Here is a 25,250-nt window from a genome sequence, read left to right on the forward strand (position 1 = left end):
TATCTGCACTGCTCAGAAAACTTCATATCTGGCTGCAGAATTATCACCCAGGTCTTTTTCATTCTCCACTACCCTGAGTGTAGTACCACATAGTTGGTACATTATTCTGGGGTTCTTGCTACCCATATGTAGTACCTTACATTTGTCAATGTTAAACTTCAGTTGCTACCTCTCACCCTATCTGCTCAACCTTTCTAGATCCTGTTGCAGTAATGTACTGTCATTAACAACCCTGCCAACCTTCATATCATCTGCAAACTTGGACATTAACCATGATATACCTTCATCAATATCATTTATAAATACAGAAAACAACAATGGACATGATTGGACTTGGAGAGACTCCAGCATTTCACCAATATATAAAGGTGGTTCTAACATTGAAGTATCTAAGAGTGAAGTGCATAGCAATCAACTAGTCGTCTGTTTTTCAGGGTCATTTCAAATAACAGTTCAAAGTATCTTACAAATTTTCCACTAAGTACTGCCTTTTTTTTTATCTGTTTCTAAATAATTGTAGACAGTTTATAATAGATTGCAACAGGAAAATAGATTTTAAAATCAAATTCAATATCACAGCTATCAGCCAAAATCTCATCCAATTTCAAATTCAGAAGTTGAATCACATGATGATACTTAAATGGTATTAGTAATAGTGATAAATGATACAAGAAAGCAAGCTTATACAGTATCATATTCATTATTATAGAGCATCATTATAGAGTAGATATCATCTTTTAAGGGCACCAAAGGTGATATTGCTCTACACGTTGGCGTTAATGATATTAAGAGTAGTAGATCTGAAGACTTAACAAGTACAGCTCAATGTTAAAAAAAAAAAAAAAAGATGCGGGTTAGGGTTAAATTTGAGGAACGAGTATATGATAAGTGCCTTGTCGATCAATTCAGCCCTGAAGAGATTGTGCAAGGCTTATTGGGTAGAATTTTTCTCAGCATGGTCAGTGCATGTTAACAGGAGAGACTTCGGCAGGGATGGGATACACTTAAATAGAAAAGGTGCAAGAATATTTGCTGATGCTATCGAGGTTGGAAAACTGCTAGCTTTGTGGAATACACAGACTAATAAATTAACTGTAGCCGCAGGCAAAGGTGTGATTCTTGCAATACTTCTAATTCTTCCATTTAAATATATACGTATATATATATAAATATATATATATATAAATACGTACTGGATGTACGTATATAAATACGTATATCCAGTAAAAAATTTTAATACACATTTAATTACAAATGGTTTGTTGCTTTCAAGGCTAAACGGGCCTCTTTATCAGCAAATACTAACAGAATGGAGACGTTAGAGACAATTTTAAAGGATACAGTTGTGCGTGCATGGACACAAGGTTGACCATTCAACCACTAGATTGAATGGTCAACCTAGTCAGATTTTAAAAATCTCACTAGGTTGACCATTCAGATTTTAAAAATCCTTCGAGAATACGACATAAAATGCGTGCAGCTACCTGGTAGAAACTTGCATTCTCTAGTTTCCAATGTGAAGACTCCGATCGCCCCTCTCTTGTGCAGCGGTGTAGTATACCACATAACCTGCAAAGATTGTAACAGCTGCTACATAGGGAAGACCTCGAAGAGGTCTTCCCTATGTAGCAGCCTTGCTGAGACTAACCAATCCACAATCGAAGAACACTTCTGGTAGACCCACCATGACCTTATTCCCAAGCGTGACTTCAAAGTGATTTAACCAGTCCCAACACTTTCGCCACAGCCTCTGGCTAGAGTTGCGTAATATATCATGTAGTTCAAGAACTATGAATCACAGCAAGGGAATGAGACTACACCCTATCTTGGAGGCAACTGTTTTGAGGCTAGATAAGTGCTGGAAGCATAACCACATACATCCATGCAGCAACAATGAACACCAATCTGTGGTTGAATGGTCAACCTTGTGCCCACGCACAAGGTTGACCATTCAACGCACAACTGTATCCTTTAAAATTTTGTCTCTATAACTTCTCCATTCTATTAGTATTTGCTGATGAAGAGGCCCATTTAGCCTTGAAAGCTACAAACCATTTGTAATTAAAAGTGTATTAAAATTTTTACTGGATATACATATTTATATTTAAACAAGGAACAGTCTGGAAAGCAAAGCCACCATGAATTTCAAGGACTGCTAGAAGTCATCATGGAACAAGTAAATACATGGGTACCCGAGAGTAATAACAGGTGTATTTATCCTTGCATGTACACCAATGCTAGGAGCACAGTAAATAAATCTGATGAATTTGAAGTGATGGTCAAGAAATCAGATGTGGACATTGCTGGGATATTAGAGACGTGGTGTTATACAGATATGAGGAATGAAGAATTCTAATATGGGGAGTACAATGTGTACAGAAAGAAAGGCAGGAGAAGAGAGGAGGGATGCTGTTAGTTAAGAAACACATAAAATGTAAGGCAGTGCATCCCATTGATTTGGGTGGCCAGTGTAATGTTGAGTCAGATTGGTGTGACATAAGCACTGGGAAAGCAAAAATGAAAGTAGGAATGTGTTATAGATGTTAAACATAAAAAAGGCACCTTGGGTGGATGGTAGATCTATCCACCCCAGGTGCCTTTATTTTAATGGAAGCAGCAATTATATTAACGGAAACAGCAAAGGAAGTAAGCAAACCCCCCTAGCCATAATTATGAGAGCACCCTTAGATTCAGGGGAATCCCCCACAGACTGCAGATGTGTGAATATATCCTCAATTCACAAAGGGGATCAAAAGAGTAATTAGACCTGTTAGTTTAACTTCTGTTCCAAGGAAAATAGTGGTCTATTTTCCTTGGAACAGGAAAATTAAAGTAGTAATGCAGGTTGTTAAAGACTTGTTAAAGAAGTAATGCAGGTTCAGCTAGACAACTACAGTTATAGTTTAAACACAGCATGCCTTTGTCAAAGCGTCTCCGTAGCCAGATGGGAAGGAGCAGCAGTGCGTAACACACACTTCTTGATTAGACCGGGGTTCGAGCCCGTCACCACTAAATACGGAGGATGCGGAAAGGTCAAGGGAATGACCACCGCATATTCCCGGAGCAATACGGCCTTAGTTGCTAATGCTCCTGAAAACCAAATAACAAACTAACAATAACAAGCCTTTGTCAAGGGGAAATCTTGTCTTACCAATTTGATTGTATGCTATGATGTGTTCACAAAGGAACTGGATGCAAAAAATAATTTTGATATCGTATACTAGGATTTCAGGGAAGCTTTTGATACTATTGCACATAAAATACTGTTGTACAAATTGGAGCAGTATGGCATTAAGGGCAAGTTGCTGCTATGGATAAAGAGATGGTTGGGTGGGAGAAGACTATGTGGTAATCATTGGACACTGCTTTTCATGGACTACTTTTATTAGTAGAGTCCCACAGAGTTGGGCCCATAGTTGTTTTCTATGTTTATGAGTGATATTGATGAAGATGTATTGGGATATTAATATCCCAATTTACAGATGATACAGAGGTTGGCAGGGTTGTTAACTACAGTAATAATAATATGCTACTGCAACAGGATCTATAAAAGTTAGGCTGATGGGCTGAGAAGTGGCAACTGAAGTTTAATATCAACAAATGCAAAGTACTGCATATGGGTTGCAATAACCCCAGATTAATGTATCTACTGTGCAGTACTATGCTCAGAGTAGTTGAGAATGAAAGACCTGGGGTTAATTGTGCAGTCAGATATGAAGTTCTCTGAGTACAGACAGACTGCCAGTACAGCTCATGGGATTCTGTCAAAGATATACAGGAATTTTGTTGGTATGGATAAGGAGGTAATGTGGACTTGAACAAATTTACTGCTCTACTCCTCCCTCCTCTAGCTTGAATGCCATTTCAGTGGTTGATATCTTATATCTGAAAGCTAAATTCATGGAATTTAGTTACATTTATTATTTTTTAATTTACAGATTTGGAGTGAATAAATAAAATATATTTTTAATTTATTTAAATATTAATTATTATTGTTCAATTTTTGATCAGTAATTAATTACACACTTGTAACTTCACAGTAAAATATTTTAGAATGTGTGTTGGAAAGTATTAAGGCTTCAAGTATAGCTTAAGTGGTCTTAATCTTTTCTGAAGTGTTTCCTGAACATGTCTGAACCTTGAGCAGTGAGTTTCCAGAAATGGGCTCTATTAAGTGAGCTTCTTCATGAAACTTTGGAAATTCATCAAAATGAAACTTCGTTTATAAATCCTTTTAAATATTAATTCGTTTTTATTTCGACTTGGGCTCCCAATATTAGAGTGGATTTAATTTGAAAATTAAATCCAAATTTCAAAAAATAAAGTTTATAAAAATACTCATTACTAAATAATTACTAAATTATACACAACTATCTTCTACACATCTAGTTATTTATCATTTGTGATTCAGAATCATCAACTTCTTGATATGAATTTCAGAGAATTTCAGCCTTTTGAAAGCCAAAATGGTACCACATAGCTGAAGGCCACAATCTCCTCCTCTAATTTTAAAATATATTTTAATGCTGCCCTCTTTTAAAACTGTTTCTGCTGTTAGAAACAATTAATGGTGTATCTGTTGCTCAGAGATATTGTATTAACTATTTCTATTGTGTGCGTGCTGAAAATAGTTAATACAATACATTGTTTATTATTTTGTATAAAAAAAGAAAACTTGTCTACAGTTGGATTTCATCCCATATACCAAAAAATATACTGTATAAAACTACATCACAGCACACTACTTGTTGCTAAACTGCTTTTACTGTAATATTCTTATTCATAACTGTTGGCATGTCACAACAGCAAGTGGCTGAATTTGCACAGCTTGGGGGCAGAAGTCACCAATTCAACTTTACTTTTTAATGATAGGTCATTCTAGATTCAAAATTTGAGGGCAAGATTGTAGGCAAACATATTCAAGAACAATTTTGATAATGTATAATAGATTACTTTTAACAGTTGTAATTGTCTTTTGCCATTTTATTACTCTTGAGTGGGAAATATAATCAGTATCAATAAAAAAAAAAAATGAAACTGCTATAAATTTATATTGTTACTACTGAAAATAAGAGTATAAAGTTGATATTTTTAAACATTTTGTGACACTTGTACTCCTTAATGATTTTTCTTATGATTCAGGCTGATTCCTGATATTATAGATATTAAAACTGCCCTCACTGCTGTACTGTGCAGAGTATTTTTTATGAATACTGTTTATTGTGAGGCCTCTATTATTCAATTTCCTGAATAGGAAAATTAATGTAAGAAATAAATTAATGTAAAAAAGAATATTTGTATGCAGGATTACAATGGATGGATTTTTTTTCTATTGCAGGAAGCAATTCGGTATGTATTGACTTCAAGCATTTTTGGCTTCTCTGTGCTTAACAACAGTCTTGTTTTGGAGCACACAAATCAGTGCCATGTGTATTATCCTATGATTCATTACCCATGGATGTTGTAAGAATAATGAGATTTGGTGATATTAATGTGTGAAATTTTGTCGCTTTTATGATAGTAAGCAGGAATGGTTTCAGTAGTTTTATCTTGCTGTCTTTTTGCTCAGGAAATTATGCATTTGCCCAAAAATATTTAGTAACTGCATTCAGAATTGAATTATGAATTTTGCAAATCTGTATATCATTTAAATTGAAAGTGAAGTGGCAGAAGCATTCTTCAAATTCCGGTGCAGCATGTAATGATATTAATGATTTGGTTGATACTGCATTTTTTATTTTTTTATTTTTTCTGTTAAAAGCAGAACGAGTAAATTATTTAGACAAGTGTGACTAATGTTACAGTGTGTTCCAAAGTTGAAAATTTCAGTTTCTACATTCCGAAATGTTAGGATTTTATACTTTGAACAAGAGAGGGAAATAGTTTTTCCATAATTAAATAGCAAAGTATTCAAAATGTAGCAGATCATTAGGGAAAGTTTCAGAACTTCTAAATGCAGTGATTGGCTTCTCACCATCAGGCCTTTAACTGAGGAGAAGAGTATCATTTTTGCATTAGTTATGTGAGTAATATACTTTATGCTTTGAGTTCTTTGGGTTTGGTGTACCTCCACTTTCTTATGGAATTTTTTTTTTAGAGGTAAAGAACTGTTTTTGCATAGCTACTGACATTGAAGAATTGGTAATGTGACACTTTAATTATGGAAGAAATTTGACTTTTCCATTGACACCACAGTCACCAAGAATGGTATTCCAGCTATTCCATTGATCAATGTTGAAATTATGTTGATCCAGCTGATAGCGATCTTGTGTTCTGCCTACTCGTTGTAGATGTATAAATTACTGATTTTATACTATTATGGATAAATATTTGAGGTTATTTGTATATGTATATATTTATTTTCTTAATCCTGAGTTAGTCTCGGGCCATTGACGCAGGGGTTTTTTTCTTGCAGTTTTTTTTTTTTTTTTACAAGTAGGAGAAAAAACAACTGTCTTTATATAGTATACCTACACTTAATACATAAAGGATTAAGTTACAGCTTACATAAAATATGGAGACAAAAGACTACAAAAACCAGAAATTACAAATTATGTATTTTACTCTCCACTACACTGTCTTGATTTTAGAAAAATATTCTGGAAAGCACAGATGAAAGGATACGTGTGCTTACTGAGAATGTCTTCTGTGCTGTTAGAACATATGAAAGGTACAAAATTTGTTAAAATAGAATAAAGATAAAATTAATAGCTATTAACAGACGATTCTGCTAAATTGTCAAAAAATTGTTTTCGTTCCAGTCCCTTAGAAAATCCTGCTTAGTTTAAATGTGCTTTTAGTCATTTAAGATCAACATTTTGGATTCCTTGTGAACATTTTTTTTTTTTTTTTTTTTTTTTATGTAAACCCCAAAAATAAGAAGTATTAGAACCTATAGTACTTAGTACCGTGCTTGGGTTGGAGGTTGAGAAGATGAAAGAAGATATTTGTTGACATGGGACTTGAACTTCTGTAGACTGTAATTTTCAGGAAAATACGTATGAAGGAAGGTTGTTCAAGAAAACAGCAGTTGAATGAATAAACGAGGAAGATGAAAAGTTGGTTCTGTGAGTTTGAAGTTGGACAGTAAAAGGATGTTGGCTGGTGGCTGCACGTGTTCGGACTGTTTTGAAAGAGAGCGGGAATTAGAAGCCAATTCAGAATAGTGCCCATGGAAGTATCTGTAGAAAAGGCATGCAGCAGAAACAGTACTTCGATGAGACAATGAGTGGAGAGACTCTGTTAGATATGAATCATTAATTAACCTAACTGCCCTCTTCTGAATGGAATCAAGAGGCCTGAGAGAGGTTTTAGGGGCACCACCCCAGATGTGGGAACAATATTCCATGGTAGGGTGGATTTGCGATTTATACAGAGTGAGCAGATGTTGGGAAGAAAAGTAACACCGTGAGTGAAAGAGAAAACCAAGTTTTTTAGATGCAGAGGAAGCAATATTTGTAACGTGCTTGTGCCAAGAGAGATTAGAAGTCAGGATAATCCCCAAAAGAGATATATCATTTTGCCTAGAAATCGGAGTGTCACCAAAGATAAGCATAGGAGCAGAAGAATCCTTTTTGCGAGATATAAGACAAGACTGAGTTTTAGAAGGATTGAAATCAACTAAGTTGTCTTTGCTTCACTGGAGAAATTACCTGGGGATCGGCATTTAAGGAATTGGTAATGGATATTCGAGAAGTTGAAGCTGATTGAGCAGGGCAAGGTTTCTCAAAATGGAAAGTGGAATGCAATATGCTATCATTGGCAAAACTATGGATAGGATTTCCAGTCAATGGAAGAAGGTCATTATACAAGGAATATACAAGAGGAAAAGAGTGGGGGGGAAAGAACTGAACCTTGGGGGACACCGGCATTAGTGAAAAAGTTAGAAGACAGAGAGCCATCTACCATCACCCTCAGTGAGCGATCAGAAAGAAAACTGGATAACTAATTACAAAAAACAGTTGGCAAACCATAAGATGGAAGCTTGTTTAGAAGATCTTTAAGCCAAACACAATCGAAAGCCTTTGAGATGTCAAGAGAAACTACTTGTGTTTCACCGAATCTTTCCATTGAATTTGTCCATAAATGGGTAACATAAGCCAGAATATCACCAGTGGATCGACACTGATGGAATCCATACTGGTGATCGTTGATCAGACGGAAGGTTTCTAGGTAGGTTAAGAGTTGGCGGTTAATTGATTTCTCCATTACTTTAGAAAGAGTAGAAGTAAGTGCAATGGGACGATAATTGGATGGGAGGGATTTGTCACCCTTTTTTAGGAACTGGCTGGATATGAGCAAATTTCCAAGCAGAAGGAAAAACACCTTTGGAATAAGAAAGTGAAAAAAGGCAGCAAAGAATAGGAGTAAGTTCAGGAGCACAGGTTTTGAGAACAAGTGGAGAAATACCATCAGGACCTGGAGCTTTCTTAGCATCAAGATTCGTCAAAATCCTTCTGATATCCTTTTGACGGAACACCACAGGAGGCATTGAATGGAGCATGTTAGGAATGGTGGGAGGAGTTTTACCAAGATCATTAATACATGAGCTGGAAGAAAAATGGGATGCTAGCAGGTCAGCTTTATCCTTGGCTGAAGTGACAACAGAACCATCTGGTTTGGACAGAGGTGGGAGCAGAGATGGGCAAAAGTTGTGGCCAATAGCTTTGGCAAGAGACCAGAATGCTCGGCTACCATTAGGGCAAGAAGCAAGTTTTCTACTCTTAGCATGTTCAAACTCTAGTTTGGACTGATTAATAACTGCTTTACAATTGTTGCGAGCTTTGGTGTTGGCAGAAAATGAAACTGAAGAATTAGAAACAAGCCAATTACGATATGCAACATTCTTCTCTTGAACAGCCTTAGCACATTTATTGGAAAACCAAGGTTAAGATAAAGGACGAGATTTTAAAGTGGAGATTGGGATAAAGGATTCCATTCCTGCAAGAATAATTTCACTGATACGATCCGAGCAGACGTTGACATCAGAAGTTTTAAAACAGTAATCCAACAAAGGAAAAGAAGAAAAGAAATCTCGCTGGTCATCCCATTTTGCATTCTTGTAATGCCAAACAACACGAGGTTGGGAATAGCCATGAGATAAAGGCTCCATTGGAGAAGAGACAATCACCAAGTTGTGATCTGAAGTGCCTAAAGGACCTCTCACTTCGACCGTATACTTAGAAGGGTTGTTTGTGAGAAAAAGATCAAGCGTGTTGACTGTATGGTTAGAATTGTCCGGTATTCTTGTAGGTAAATGAACAATCTGTGCTAGGTCATTAGTAATTGCAAAAGCCTCAGCATCTCGACCTGCTGGGTCGGTGCGACTAGAAAACGGAAGCCAGCTGGAGTTGTGAACATTAAAATCACCAAGGAAAATTACCTCACTGTTAGGAAAGTTGGACTGGAGAAAGTCAAATTGCAAAGAGAGGAAGTCAAAGAGCTTCGAGTGATTAGTGGAGTTCGGAGAAAGTAGAGACAACAGATGAATTTTACATGTGTAAAATTCACAATAAGGTAGAAAGATTTTGAGCCAGAGAAGATCAAAGAGAAGAGATTTCAAATTGCCATGTCTCTGACAGGGAATATCAGAACAGACATATGCACAAGTACCACCTTTGAGGCAAAAGGAATCATACAGCAAATAATTTGGGCATCTGAGATGAGCAGTAGTTGAATCAACCGATAACTGAGATTCTGTAAAAAAAAGTACATGGGGTTTGCTAGACTGCAAGTGGAAATGGACATCGTTGAGATTAGAATTGATTGAGACCACGTATATTTGTGAAATGAATTAGGAAGTGTTCGGGAGGTTTAGATCTTTTCGCAGATAAGCTTACTCTATTAGTTTGACAATTCATGGTGTATTCAATAGTAAGAAAAAGTGGGTGGGACATGCTGTATGAAGTAATGAAATTTTTGGATATGGCATACACATGGTAAGAATATACCCAGATCCTTGACATAACGTGGTCTTGATAATGCTCCCCGCATACACACTACTCGGACTCCCTGCAGTCACTATCTGGCAGAGTAGAGGTAGCAAGATTATACACGAGCTGATCCGGAAGCCTTCTAGAGAGTTACCAATAGGTTCGGTCCTGTGTACTAATTACCGGCCGGCCTGCGAACACCATTTTAGAGCTGTACCCTTGAAATGTAAGGAATATTGGATCTCTTCACGATGTTCATCATAACCTTAAAAGTCGTCAATCATACTGCATGATGGAAGAGATGGGGAAAGGTTGACCAGAACTTAGCTCTAGCGACTAAACATGGGTTCCACCACTTCAAGCCTCCAATAAGCAGAATGGTCGTATTGCACCGGTTGATGAGAGACACATACCACTTAGTACTGCCTGGTAACATAGAGGAGCGGCATTCCTCCATGTGGTGTGGGTGCCACACCTCGACCCCTGCTTATGTTGGTTCACACCCAGGTGGTCACCCACCTTGTACTTGTGCATGGAGGTTATACCCAGGATTACTAACAGTCCCACCATCGGGAAGGTGCAAGCAGAGGATTTGGCTGTCACAGACCATCTGGACTTCTGGCATATCTGAGAGAATGTCTGTGACAGCCTCAAAGACAGATATTTTCAGTTTAATGTGAATCTGTGATATGCATTATCCTTTGATTTCTGTAAGCACAATAATAAAAAACTTGTAACTTTACTGCAAGGTGTTTGAACATATACAGTATTTTTTAAAAAAGTTGAGAGGGTGCATGAAATGTGTGTTCATCATGTTCATGTATATTTAACAACATGAATATTGTTTTTTTTTAAATACTTCATTGTATAGTGGATTTCAATAAGAGATTGAAACAATGCAATTGCATATTATTTTCATTATTATTCTTTGCGTGATTTTTCTTAGGCGTAGTAATGCAATTATCGCACAAAAAAGGAGACAAACAGAATTGATAGTACATCTGAAGTTTGAATACTGAAAAATTACTGGAATTTTCTAACATATTCCTGCTTGCATTGTCGTGTTATGCTTTGGACCCAGAGCATTGTGTTATAACAGTTCATCTGTAGTGGGATTATATTTACTGGGAGGCAGTGTTCTCAGAAACCACAAGGTCTTATTGAATGAAAGAAATAGTGGACATAAAATTTCATTAATTCCTAAATCAATCATAGGAATAGGGTTAAGGAATTACTGAAATATTATGTCATTTGTTCCTTTCACTGAAACTTCATAGTCCCTGATGAGGTGGGATCCTTGTGAATGAAATCCTTTATATAATTTTTATGAAATTTTTGGTTAGTTTAGTTTTATTAAGTATCCAGTTTGGCTCTCACACTATTCAAGATTTCCTTATCAACTAGCAGGGGAGAAAATGCATGACTTGACAGTCTGGTAGAATTTTCTGTTATTGACTTTTCATTTTAATTGAATTTTATTTTATTTTACAATTTTTTTTACATCCTTTAAGTATGTTAGATGCAAAGGAGAAAAGGAAATCTCAGCAAGTATGTGTCCTTTCATCAGTGCCTCTCAGAATATTCTTTCAAAATTAATGCAGTTTAGTGTTAACTACATTAAAATATCTGCTGACTCCAGATTTATTCCAATAATTGGGTGTCTTTCAGTTTTCTGGTAACTTTGTTTTCTTCCTGTTTTCAGTCTAGTTTGCATTGTATAATAGTTTTTTTATTTTTCAATTGCAGACTTACCAAATAAAAATAATAATAATTATTAGTCCTTAAAAATCTATGTTAAATGGCTCTACTCGCATTTAGTTAATATAGTGACCACATCCTGGTCTGTTTACAACATTGCATACAAAAATTTATCAAGACTTCATATACCATATATTTTGATAGGTATGTTTAATTATTTTATTTTTTTAATAAAGATTTAAATTTTAGTATCTTAACTTCAATGTTTAATTTTTTTGTAAACAGTATAAATAACTCTGGTGAGATTAGCACATTGTTGTTCTAACTGAATATTGGATGTTCTGTGTGTGAATATTGTAGGTGTATTTGTTGTTAAAAGAAGGTTATGTTAGTTTAAATATGTTTAATTTTGTAAAGCAAATTTGTGTGTGAAAGAAAGAGTAGGTTACCTTAAATTTGAGTGATGCGATGTGTTTACTGTACTGTTATAGTCAGTTTGTGTAAATTGGTATGGTGCACTATGGTCAACTTCGTTTAGGTTGTGAAATGTAAAGATTTTGCATTATCCAATAATATGTAATTGAACAAGATGAGCAGCAATTGTGATGAATGGCTTTAAGTTCTTGTTATGCAAGAGAGCAGCTTTCAAACTTTGCTGTGAGCAGTTGATGAAGAGGTGTCATTCAGATGTAATGTGTACTTGTGATAATTCCCTAAAAACTATCATGGCAGTAGAAGAGCAGACACTTAGGTTAAATAATGTTGCCAGAACACAGTTTCTTTTTTCGATAGTGAGACAATCTGATTTTATTCTTAACTCTTAACCAAGTGTTTCTGCTTTAGTTTCAAGGTGAAAAATTCAGCTTTATCTTTGGAGGAGGGCTAGATCTCTATGGAGGTCATTCAACTCACCTTGGATAAACATCAACAGCTCCTGTCCCAGCTCCTATCTCTTTGTTAAATGTGTACTCACAATTAGTTAAAGTTCTCAGGTCTCTGCCGATCACACATTCATCACGTTCCATTTAGTCTTCTAAAGAATCTAGTCCATGTTGTGGAAGTACCAGCATTGGCATATTGTCATCATGAGGGATTGCTTTTATTGCTGAATCCATGGTCTGATAAACAATTTGTGCTTATTCTTCACTGAGAATTCAGTTACATTCACATTACAAAAGTAACAATTACCATCAGTCTTTTGGCTCCCTCCATATCATGGGTATGGCAAGTAGCATAGACTTACTTTTTCCTTTTGTTCAGCTGGTCATGTAATCCATTTAAACAAGCAGTACAGATAACATGTGGTGCTCACACCTTAGTCTTGATCACCTAGAGGACAGCTGAAATATAAGTGATAAATTTTCTGAATGTCTGCTGTGATTGTACATTGTTGTGATTTAGTTAAGAAGGGGCTGCACACATAACAAAATTTGTTGTGGTGATTTTATGCTTTCAAGTCATGATGATAAGCATGTTTCAGTAATTCACTAGATCATACCTGAAACAATTTATAATCAAATAATTAAATTATGAAATAACAAGGATATAGATATATTCAAACAATTATATATATATATATATGTATATATATATATGTATGTAAGCGATATAAACAGTCTCATCACAAAAATTACACCTGCTAGAGGAAAACTAAAAACAATTTGGAATTAGCATCCAAAGCTCTATCTAGTCACTTTTGCTGGTGAAAAATATTTACTGATAATAATCATGTTGCACAAAAAGTACATTCTAAAGTGGACAACAGCTGACACAAAAAAAAAATATATATATATATATATTACTCATATAATATTTCTAATAGAGATCATGTTTGCAAAATTGCATCTAGTCAAAAACAACATACTAATTTCATATTCTTAATGCAAAAAAAAAAAAAAAAAATATTTGAAGGTTGGATAATTCAAACTAATTCTGATGTCCCTTTAGATTCAGGTTATCCAAGGTCTGTTCTAATATTTGGTTCCAGGAAAGAGATCCTGTAACCTAGCAGGAGATACATATTTTTTTCATAATTAAAGTGGGCACATGGGGGGGTGAATATTGCCTCCAATGCATAGGATGGGCATTTCTGAATGTTAATCACTTTTTTTAGTGATTAACACAAATGTATTTATAATTGTGGTAGTTTTTAATCATTTCTCAATTTAAGTAGTCATACCAGATAATTTTTTTCACCTCAAAGTTTATAAATTTATAATACAGCCTCATATCAGTATACTTTGTTGGTTTTTTATTTATTTTTCCCCCCTTTCCTGGTAAACATTTCTGGTGCTTTCCTTAAATCTAAATTATCATGATCATAGTCTCAAAAGTTAAAATTATAAAAATAAATAAGTGTGTAATATAAATGAACATGTCACCACTTTTACTGCAGTATTTAGCATTTTATAAAAGCAGTCACACATATGAACACTTTGTTAATTTTTTTATTGATTAATAATACTATATCCATTATAAAATTAATATTTTTGTATTGCAATTTTTTAATTTTTATTGATTTTTTTATATTTTAATCCAAGTAGTTGTGCAGACTGATTTTCATACACAAAGTTTTAAAGCCTACAACACAGTACTATAAGAATAATTAATTATATTCATAAACTGCAGATTTAATTAAAAAAAAAAAAAAGTAAATAAAATATTCAGTGTTGAATCTCTGGTCAACTGACTTTTTTGTTTATTTTTCAATAATAATTCAGTAATTTTTTTTCCATTTCTAATACTGCTATATGCATTACAAAAAAGAATATCTTAATCATTAAAAAAAAACAATTTTTAAGAAAATTATAACAAGTGATCATTTTTTTTATCATAATTCCAGTTTTAAAACATTGTAATGTAGCTCTGAAATGAGACAAATTTTTTCCCCAGTTAGTACAAATAGATGCACTGCAAAAAAAAAAAAAAAGGTCTTCACCTATTGATACATATTGGTACAATTTAATTGCACTAATTTTCTGCACCTTTCTAAATATAGACAGTTTCACTTGAATAATTTTGGAAAGAACCTGTCAAAAACAGCACAACCATTTTTGTCTTCTGCTTCATCTTGCTACCTTTTTTCAATGTAACATAAACAAGTACGTTTTTCACCCAATAATTACTGCTTCTGTGCAGAAATTAGGCACTTTATTTTGTTTAATTATTATATAAAATGGTTTCTTTTCATAATTATTAGTGAAGTATGGTTTGTCTTTATTATTAGTGATGTAAAGTGGTTTGTTTTTATTATTATTATTTATAAGTTTATTTCTTTATTTGACAAATGTCTGTATACGTAAGTTGGAATCTTTGTGGGCTCAGTGATTTATTTTTTTGTTTTCTAATGTTTTCTTTTTATTTTAAGCAGCATTAATAAAAGTTTTATTTTATTCAAAATATGTAAAAAAAGACATTTTTAAAATTTCAAATTTTTCATTCAAAAAATTACATCAAATAAGTTTTCCAATCCATTAAGTAAAAGGTCATGCATTGGTGTACTACAAGCACAATTTAAAAAAAAAAAAAAAACCTTTTTCAAGAGTGGGGGTAGGGAAGAGCTGATATTCTGCATCAAGAAAATAGTTGGTGGTTAAAGATATCGTGATAGTTTTTCAATATAGAATCAAAACCATTGTCTACAAATTAATTTGTTTAAGAATTTTAATGTACTAGGTATTGGCTTTTAAACTTAACTTCTCTAGCATTTAGAATTCAAGCTAATTAAATTTTGTTAAAATTGTGAAGCATTTTGAATTTCATAAATAATTAAGAATTTTTTAGTACAGTTCCGGAGTTGGACAAATTAACAGGCTTTACACTATCATTTTTGCTAATATTGTTGAGGCTCGTTTGTTGTAGTAAATCTTATGAATCATCACATTATGACTTTGATCATGGTGCGATGGTTCATAAAGTTTACTGCATATTATCTGACTCATATGGGGGGGCCTTCCTTTAACTGAAATCATTTAATTACAGCCTTGATTGGAAAGGCCTTTAATAATTCCTCTGATAGAATTTAAATCCCGGCCTCACTAAACAGGTGACAAAACTTACCATACTTTTGCTGAAAACTTTATGGCCTAATTATGATGTAGTTTGCCAAACATCTTGATTTGTTAAATGTAATCATAAAAAGAAGGCTTAACCAGCTTTTTAAATGTGTGAACATTAATGCATAAGATTTAGGCCATGTTTTGCAGTTAATTAAAAATATTCAAATAAAAATGAATTCAGTTTACCTTAGAAAGTATAAAATTTCATTTGTTCCACTGACTACTGTAATTTGTACTTTATTTCTAGTTCAAGAAATCTTGTTTTCATTAAAATATCTTCGGAAGGACATAATTTGAATGGTATTTAATATCGATAGTGAGTTCACAAATAACTGGATTCGAAAGTAATTCAGCTACAGATAATTGCATATTCATAATTAAATATTGGCTCATTTTAATGCTGCCATTTATCTTTTCACATTTTAATTATAATTTGCTTAAGTTTATTTTTTTTATTATTTTTTCCCCCAAATTTTTTCTGCATATTTAGGGGTCCTGTGTGATGACCCTGGACCCATTAACCATGGTAACCGTAAAATCAATAGTTCTGTTCCTGGTAGTGCTGCCAAATATTATTGCAATGATGGTTATCAGCTTCGCGGCAGAGACACACTTATTTGTTTAGAGTCAGGAAAGTGGGATTCTACAAAATTACCTATTTGTGAGTTTATTTTATTTTTGTTATATTTATTTTTTTCTTACATAGTTACTTTTAAAAAATTCTTTTGTTATAACGGTATCGAATCCATCATTAAGTTGGTAAATAGATGATATTTGTAACCAGTCTTAACATGGGAACTGTAAGTTAATCATAATCTTATGAAGTTTTTTTTACTGTAACATTACTACTGTATTTAATTTTGCTTCAGAAAAAAATATAATCAGAATATTATCCACTATGGACTTTTCACATTTCTTGCAATGAAATCACGAAAATAATCAGGGAGTAATTATTCTTTTCATAATTCATGTTATTAGTACTAATCATGTTAAATTATCTGAGAAAGCAGGCTTATACAGCATTAGCTTGTGGGAGAGGACACTTCCTACATTACCTTTCTATCCCTTCTAAGAATTTGTCTAAGTTCTTCCTTAAAACTATTTAAACTACCAGCTTCCACAATACCAGATCGAAGTTTGTGACCAAAAATAATTACCCACCGACTGAAGGCAAATTTTCACACATCTGTATAAACATCCTTCCTAAATATAAATTTATGTCCCCTTGTGTGTTGTCCAAGTAAGAGGAAGGAAGCCATCAGCATTTAGCTTACTCAGCTGAATAATTACCTCCTTACTCCTGCTTTCAAAATTTTTGTGTGTTACTGACAAAACCCCATGAGCTGTTCTAGCAGGCCATCTCTGCTGCTAAGCATGCCTAACTGGATAATCCCCCCCCCCCAGGCTATTTTTTGTTCTCCACTACCCTGAGTGTGACACCACTTAGTTGGTATGTTATTCTAGCATTACTGCTACCCACATACTGTACCATTTCTCAGTGTTTATTTTCAATTAACACATCTCAGCCCATCTGCCTGATTTTTCTAGATCTTTGTTGCAGTAGCATTCCCTGATTGCTGTCATTAATCACCCTGCCAATCTTTGTATCATCAGCAAACTTAGATGTTAAACTTGAAATGCCATCCTCAGTATAACTAATAAATATTGATAATTGTAAGGGACCCAGCACTGAAACCCTGATGGACTCCACAAATAATATTAGTCCAAGAAGAGCAGTGCTGATTAATAATCAATCTGTCTTCCACCACTCAATCCCTTTATCCACAGCAGTAACTTGCTGCTAATGCTACACTGCTCTTCAATTTGTACAGCAGTCTTTCATGTGGAACAATGTCAAAACTTGTACTGAAAGCCAAGTATATAATAATGTCAGAATTTTTTTTTCATCTGTTCCTTTGTTATTATGTCTTAGTAGCTAATTGGATTGGTCAGAAAACATCCCATCCCCTTAACAGATCCATAATTATAGATCTGTTATCTGTTCCAGGGACAGTAATGGAGTCACTGGTTAAAGGAGTGATGCAGGATCACCTAGACAAGACTGCAGTAATAGTTCAGACATAGCATGGATTTGTTAAGGGGAGTCTTATCTGACAAATTTGATTGGATACTACGATGTGGTCACAAAGGAACTGGATGCAAAAAATTGTTTTGATATCATATACAGTAAGACCCCCGTATCCGCGGGGGATACGTTTCAAGACCTACCGTGGATGGCTGAAACCACGGATATAAGCGAACACCTGCTGACCCCATATATAATGAGATTTTCTTGAACATACATACGTATAATAAAGTTTAATTGATAAATTAAACACACTGTAAGACATTACCAACATTAAATATGGTAATAATAAAGTACAGCAGACTCGATTTACTGGGATTGGATTAAGAGGGACGCTTCAAGACTTCAAATAAAAAAAAAAAATCAACCAGAAATTATAAAATTCAAGTAATAACTAGAATAGGTATAAACAGATATTTTGCAAGTTGTAAATAGGCGACAAGAACTGGCATTATAAGACGTCATTGGGAGATTAGTGTACCTATTATCTTGCAGCCCATGGTGTCTTCACACCCACTGCTCAAAACAAAATAAAAGAGTGACCAAATGTTTAGTTTGATTTAGTGCGTTGCGTCGATTGTTGTGTTCTGTTGCACTGCAAAAGGACAAATTTTGTTTCGTTATGTCGGGGATGTTGGAAATTTTTTTTTTATAGTAACTATTTTTTATCTATTATTATCTATTTTTTATCTATATATTTTTTTTTGTTTAGAAATTGCGGAAATAATGGGCAAACGCAAGAGTTGTGCTTTCAAATTAAACAAAAACTTGAAATTATTAAAAAGTTTGAAAATGGTTCATCTGTTAAATCTCTAAAGAACTATTATAACTTTGGTGACCAAACCATATGCAACATTGTAAAAAATTAAGGGAAGCTATTCAATTTAAAATCATCATCATAAAAAATAAAGGGAAGCATCATATTAGACATGCATGTAGTAAGTGTTAAGATTTTTAATTTTTTTCCATGGTTAACCGTGGGTAACTGAATCAGCAGATACCGGGGCACAACTGTACTTAGATTTCAGGAAAGCTTTTGATACTGTTGCACATGGAAGACTGCTGTACAAATTGGAGCAGTATGCCATTAAGGGCAAATTGCTGCAATGGATAAAGGGATGGTTGAGTGGGAGATGGCAGAGAGTGCTAATAAATGGACTAATGTTATTAGTGCAGTCCCCCAGGGTTCATTGCAGGTTTCAGTGTTTTGTGTATTGATCAATGATATCAGTGAAGGTATATCACGGCTTAATGTCCAAGTTTGCAGATGATACAATGGTTGGCAGGGTTGCTAATGATAGTAAAGACAGTATGCTACTGCAACAGGATCTAGAAAAGTTAGGCAGATGGGCTGGGAAGTGGCAGCTGAAGTTTATAATTGACAAATGCAAAGTATTGCATATGGGTAGCAGTATAACCCAAGAGAAACCTACCAACCATGTGGTACTACACTCAGGGAAGTGGAGAATGAAAAAAACCTGGGGGTAATTGTTCAGTCAGATATGAAGTTCTCTGAGCAGTGCAGATGGGCTGACAGAGCAGGGCATGGAGTTTTGTCAATGATATATAGGAATTTTGCTAGCAGAGTGATTATCAGGTGATTATCATTTTGTATAAGGCAATGGTCAGGCCACACCTTGAATGCTGTGTACAGGTCTGCAGGCCTCATTTTAGGAAGGATGTGTTGCTAGAATGAGTACAGAGAAGGGCAACAAGATTGGTGAGAGGAACAAAGGGATGCTCTTACCAAGAGATGCTTAAGTTCTGCAAGTTGCAGCATCTGGAGACTAGGCACCTGCGAGGTGATCTGATTGAGATGTATATGCTGATGGGATACTTCCACTTGCTCAGATTAAGAACCTGAGGGGGCATAGATTCAAATTGAGGAAAGACAGTTGCAGAATAGATGTGCAGAAGTTTGCCTTTAGCCAGTGGGTAGTTGATTGCTGGAACAGACTTCCATCTATTGTGGAAGTTGATAGCTTAAATAAATTCAAGTCTGAACTAGACAAACATTTGGAGTGACCCAAGGGGTAAAATGGGAAGGGGTGTTTTTTTTTTTTTTTTAGCTGATGCTGTATATAAGCTTGCTTTCTTGCATCATATGCCTCAACTAATGCTACTGCTAATAATAAACACTTTTCTTGTATGAAAAACTGGTCAGAAAGAAAATATGAATTTCCCCTTTAGTACGCTGAACAAAACTCAATTACCTTAAAACTGTTTTGTATCACCAAAATGAAGAAGTAAAAAACAGTATAATCAGTCAAAATAAAGTCAAAACTGGAATCTGAATTGTTTAGATTGAAACACAGATTTTATGTTCAAATGATTAGGTTAATGTTTAATAATTGAAATAGCCAAGAAAAAATAATTCATGTTTCTCTTTTGTATATTTAGTATTTTTTCCTGCACTGGCAAAAAAAAAAAAAAAAATAGATAAGAAAACAAATTATATTCTTCCCTCCTCACACAGATAAGTATAGTGTTGACCTTTGAATTTATTCAAACTGTGAGAGCAACTTGTTCCAGCTATCAGGGACTGCTGGCTAAAAGAACTTCTTACAATCTAATTTAACCCTCAAGCCCTGTAATTTCAGTCAATGAGCCCTAGTGCATCATGGGCAGTGTGCATGTTAGTGTTTAGTATTAGGATCAAATTGTGTTAGTATATCTAACTTAATTAGATTATTAGCCAGATAGTGATTGATTGCTGGAACAAGCTTCCATCTGTCACTGTAGAAGTTTATAGCTTAAATAGATTCAAGGCAGAACTAGACAGATGTTTGGAGTGAGTGGATGGGTGAAATGTGAAGGGTTGGTTGTTGTTGTTTTTTTTTTTTTTTGGTTGATGCTCTATAAGCTTGCTTTTTTGCATCGTGTGCCTCTACTAATGCTAATTATGAATTGTGTATTCATAGATTCAAGTACATTCATTCCTTCACTCAATCCCATTTACCATAACACTCATTCTCTCTCCTTTGCTGGGTCACTCTCTTTCACCAAAACTAATATTTATTCCTTCTTACCCCAATTCCTATTTCACTATCATTCAGTGCTCAGCACATTTACTCAACCTTTCATTCATTTCAATCATCCTTCTTTCATTCCACATTGCATCCCCCTTGCAACAAGCTTACTAATGTTATTCAGCTAGGTTGTTTCCCCGGCTGCCAGTACATCTCCCTCCCCTTCATAATTAGCAGAGGCATACGATGCAAAAAAAGCAAGCTTATACAGCATCAGCCAAAAAAAAAAAAAAAAAAAAACTTCCCATTTTGCCCATTTATTCCAATTTTTGTCCAGTTCTGCCCTGAATTTATTTAAGCTGTCAACTTTCACTACAACAGATGGAAGTTTGTTTCAGCAATCAACCACCTGACGATTAAAGACAAATTTCTGCACATTTTTTCTACAACTGTCTTTCCTCAATTTGAATTTATGTCCCTCAGGCGATTAATCTGGGCAAGAGGAAGAATCCCATCAGCATTGAGCTTGCTCAAACCATTCCAGGCCCTATATACCTTAGTCAGATCACCTTGCAGGTGCCTAATCTCCAGACGCTGCAATTTGCAGAACTTAACTCTTTCTTCGTAAGAGTAACCATTTCTTCCATTCACCAATCTCATTGCCTTTCTCTGTTCCAGCAGCTCTACATCCTTCCTAAAATGAGGCCTTCATACCTGCATACAGCACTCAAGGTGTTGCCTGACCATTGCCTTATACCAGGGGGAATCAACTCCTTATCCCTGCTAGAAAAATTCCTGTATATCATTGACAAGCTATTCTTGCAGACTGTCTGTACTGCTCAGAAATCTTTATATCTGACTGCACAATTACCCACAGGTCTCTTTCATTCTCTTCTACCATGAGTGTTAACACCACACAGTTGGTACATTTCCCTAGAGTTGCTGCTACCTGTTTATAGTACTTTGCATTTGTCAATGTTAAACTTCAGTTGCCACTTCTCAGCCCATCTGCCCAACTTTTCTGGATCCTGTTGCAGTATAGCATAATGTCATTAACAACCCTGTCAACCTTTGTATCATCTGCAAACTTGGACATTAAGCCTGATATACCTTCATCAATATTATTGATAAATAAACAAAACAACAATGGGCTCAACACTGAATCCTGGGGGACCCCACTAATAACATTAGTCCACATAGAACAATGTCCATTTATTACCACTCTGCCATCTCTCATTCAACCATCACTTTATCCATTGCAGCAACTTGCCTTTAATGCCATACTGCTCCAATTTGTACAGCAGTCTTCCATGTGCAATAGTATCAAAAGCTTTCCTAAAATCCAAGTATATGATATCAAAATTATTTTTTGCATCCAGTTTCTTTTTGACCACATCATAGTATCCAATCAAATTTGTCAGACAAGACACTCTTTCATTCCCCTTAACAAACCCATGCATGTCTGAACTATAATTGCAGTCTCTTTTAGATAATCCTCCTCTGCTTCTTTAACCAGTGCCTCCATTAATTTCCACCTGTGATTAATTCATCAAATTTATTTACTGAACTCCTAGCATTGTTGTACATGCAAGTATACATGATACCTATTGTGACTGTTTAACATAGCCCATATATTTTCTTGTTCCGTCATTTATTTAGTAATTATTTAGTAAGTGTGGGGAGGTCCCAGGTCCCACACAAGGCAGGGTATTCGTGGGGGGAGGGATCCCCAGTCAATCCAGGTATGTCTGTTTCAGTTTTCCTTCAGGGTCTCTGGATATTTCATCTTATTTCAAATGTTTTTTGGTCAAAATTTGCAAAAGGTTTGTAATTATTCTCCTCCATTATGAATAGATGTTCTTGTCTCCTGGGGAGGAGGCCAATCTACTATTAATTGTGTTCTTGTAATATCATAAAGAATGTGTGCCCAGTCTTCACTCTCACCACATTTACAGTTTGGGTCATCCCTACGTTAGAAATTAATTTTTCCTAAAGGAGCTGTGACGTCAAAATATAGGTTGTAAAAGAGTCCAAAGGCATACAACTTTGGTGGCTTTGGACTAACCATTGCCAGGCAGAAGCCTTTTGGTAACAAGACCTCTGGTTTCCTGCTCCCAATTCAATTGCCATTGCTCATGGAGTTTTGTGGCTATTCTTTTTCTTTCAGCCTTGGTTTTATTAGCTGCGTCAAGGACTATTCCCAGAAATTCTGTGGGCATATCCTTTTTAAGTCTATAGTAAAGGCCCCTTTTGGCTACTTCCAAATAAAGTGGGAAAGCACCTGCAGTGCTGGAGTGCTCACAGTGCAGCCTGTTCTTGCACTTTTACAAGAACATGCTCATAGTGCAGCATGCTCTTGTAATTGTGCAAAGTATTGTTCTCTGGATAGTTTTCGGTTTGTTCCTGTTTCTCACTATGGCTGTATTGGTGAACCACGCACTGGTTCCATAGGTTCTAACAGGTAGGAACACTGCACGGTATATTATTGCCAGGGTCCTTCTTTTGAGCCCCCCCACCCAGTCTGTTCTACTGATCCTGGCAGTCATGCCTGCATAATTTCTCACTTTTTTTTTTTTTTTTTTTTTGCCAGATAGGAGTAAAATTTAATTTTGAATCAGAAACAACTAAATATTTCAGTTCTGTTACCATTTTGATAGTAGTTATATTAATTTTGATTTGTGGAGGTCTTCTGTTCAAATTTACTTTTAGTAATATAGATTGTTTTATCAGGCAATATTCTGAGCATGTGTACTTGTGCTCACTCCTGCAGCTGCATGAGCAGCATTTGACCTTTCTCTACAACTGCTCTTGTGTTTCCTTTTACAAGGAGAATCAAATCGTCCATAAAGGTTGGCTTTCCACTTGGCCCAGATCCAAGACCAGAAATTCATCCAGAACAATTGTCCAGAAGAAAGGGCCAAGGATTGATCCCTGTGGCCAGCCGTTATTCATAGGGTCTGTCAATTCCTGGAACCTTTACTGGGTTCTAGGAATGTACCAACTGTGTGGTACTATACTCAGGGAAGTGTAAAGTGAAAAACACCTGGGGGTAATTGTGCAGTCAGATAAGAAGTTTGCTGAGCAGTGCAGACGAGCTGCCAGGGCAAGTCATGGAGTCATGTCAATAATATATAGGAAATTTGCTAGCAGGGAGGTGATTATCCTGTTGTACAAGGCAATGGTCAGGCCACACCTTGAGTAGTACTGTGTACAGGTCTGGAGGCCTCATTTTAGGAAGGATGTATAGTTGCTAGAATGAGTACAAAGAAGGACAACAAGATTGGTGAGGGAAACAAAGGGATGCTCTTACCAAGGAAGGCTTAAGTTCTGCATATTGCAGCACCTGGAGAGTAGGCATATGTGAAGTGATCTGACTGAGATGTATTTAGCCTTGAATGGGTTGAGCAAGCTGAATTCTAATGGGATTCTTCCTCTTGCTCAGATTAAGATCCTGAGGAGGCATAGGTTGAAATTGAGGAAAGACAGTTGTAGAATAGATGTGCAGAAATTTGCCTTTAGCCAGCAGGTAGTTGATTGGTGGAACAGACTTCCAACTTTTGTTGTGGAAGTTGATAGTCTAAATAAATTTAAGGCTAAGCTGGACATGTATTTGGAACAAATTGGAGGGGTGAAATGGGAGGGTTTTTTTTTTGGTTGATGCTGCATAAGCTTGCTTTTTTTGCAATCGATGCCTCATGTTAATGCCAAGACAGCCCTTTTGAAGCTGCTTCATAAACCAAGGAAACCATCAACTGATCCAAGAGGTTATAGGCCTGTATCGTTGCTTGCAAACCTCGAAGATTTTTAAACGGTTATTGCTTTAATGCTTTAAGACTTGAAACTTTATTTGTACAATGAAATTGGATTTTCTCGGTCAATACGGATTTAAAAAGAAATGCTCCACAGAGGATGCAATTCATGATCTTGTTGATTTTGCTACTTGTTCTAATTGTAAGTATATCCTAGCCCTCTTCATAGATTTTGAAGGGGCTTTCCATATGGTTTGGTACCCGAGTGTTTTGAAATCCTTGAGAGCTTTGAACTGTCCTGATTGATTGTTTAGGACAATCAGCAATTACTTAACAGATAGAAGAATTATAGTTAGCTCTCAACATTTGAAATTTGAGAGAGGAATTAATAGATAGTGCCCACAAGGTTCGGTGTTGGGACCAATTTTTGGGATTGTCACAAGTTGCATATGCGGATGTCCTGGGGCTGTGTGTGCAGGAGAAATTCAGAAGAGTGATTGACGATAAACTTGAAGGGGTAATTGGCAGCCTGATGAATTGGACTATGAATAATAAACTCAGAATTTCTTCTAATAAGACTGCAGTGACGTTATTGAAAGGTAAACTGGACTACAGGAGACCACCCCGTTTAATTATTAATAGTAAACAGATACCTTTGGTGTCTTGGGTCAAATACTTAGGGATTTTGTTGGATGACAATTTGTTCTTTACACCCCACTTGGAATACTTAAAAGTGGTAAAGTAAAGAAATATACAGC

At 35.4% G+C, this 25,250-nt stretch overlaps 1 protein-coding gene across 2 annotated transcripts in view; it reads left to right on the forward strand.

Moving 5' to 3' along the window:
- The window catches only part of LOC150090381 (protein lev-9-like), a 181,946-nt gene that overhangs the window by 112,561 nt on the left and 44,135 nt on the right, over window positions 1-25,250 (forward strand). The window contains exon 8 of one of the 2 annotated variants that reach the window (XM_090389840.1): window positions 16,179-16,349. The exons of the other annotated variant lie outside the window; for it this stretch is intronic. Within the exon in view, the coding sequence (XP_090245966.1) occupies window positions 16,179-16,349 (171 nt within the window). The remainder of the gene's footprint in view (window positions 1-16,178; window positions 16,350-25,250) is intronic. 2 annotated transcript variants of the gene reach the window in all.

The sequence above is a fragment of the Mastigoproctus giganteus genome, chromosome 2 (assembly GCF_048544385.1).
Source record: "Mastigoproctus giganteus isolate SK-2022 chromosome 2, ASM4854438v1, whole genome shotgun sequence".
NCBI classification, from domain to species: Eukaryota; Metazoa; Arthropoda; class Arachnida; order Uropygi; family Thelyphonidae; genus Mastigoproctus; species Mastigoproctus giganteus.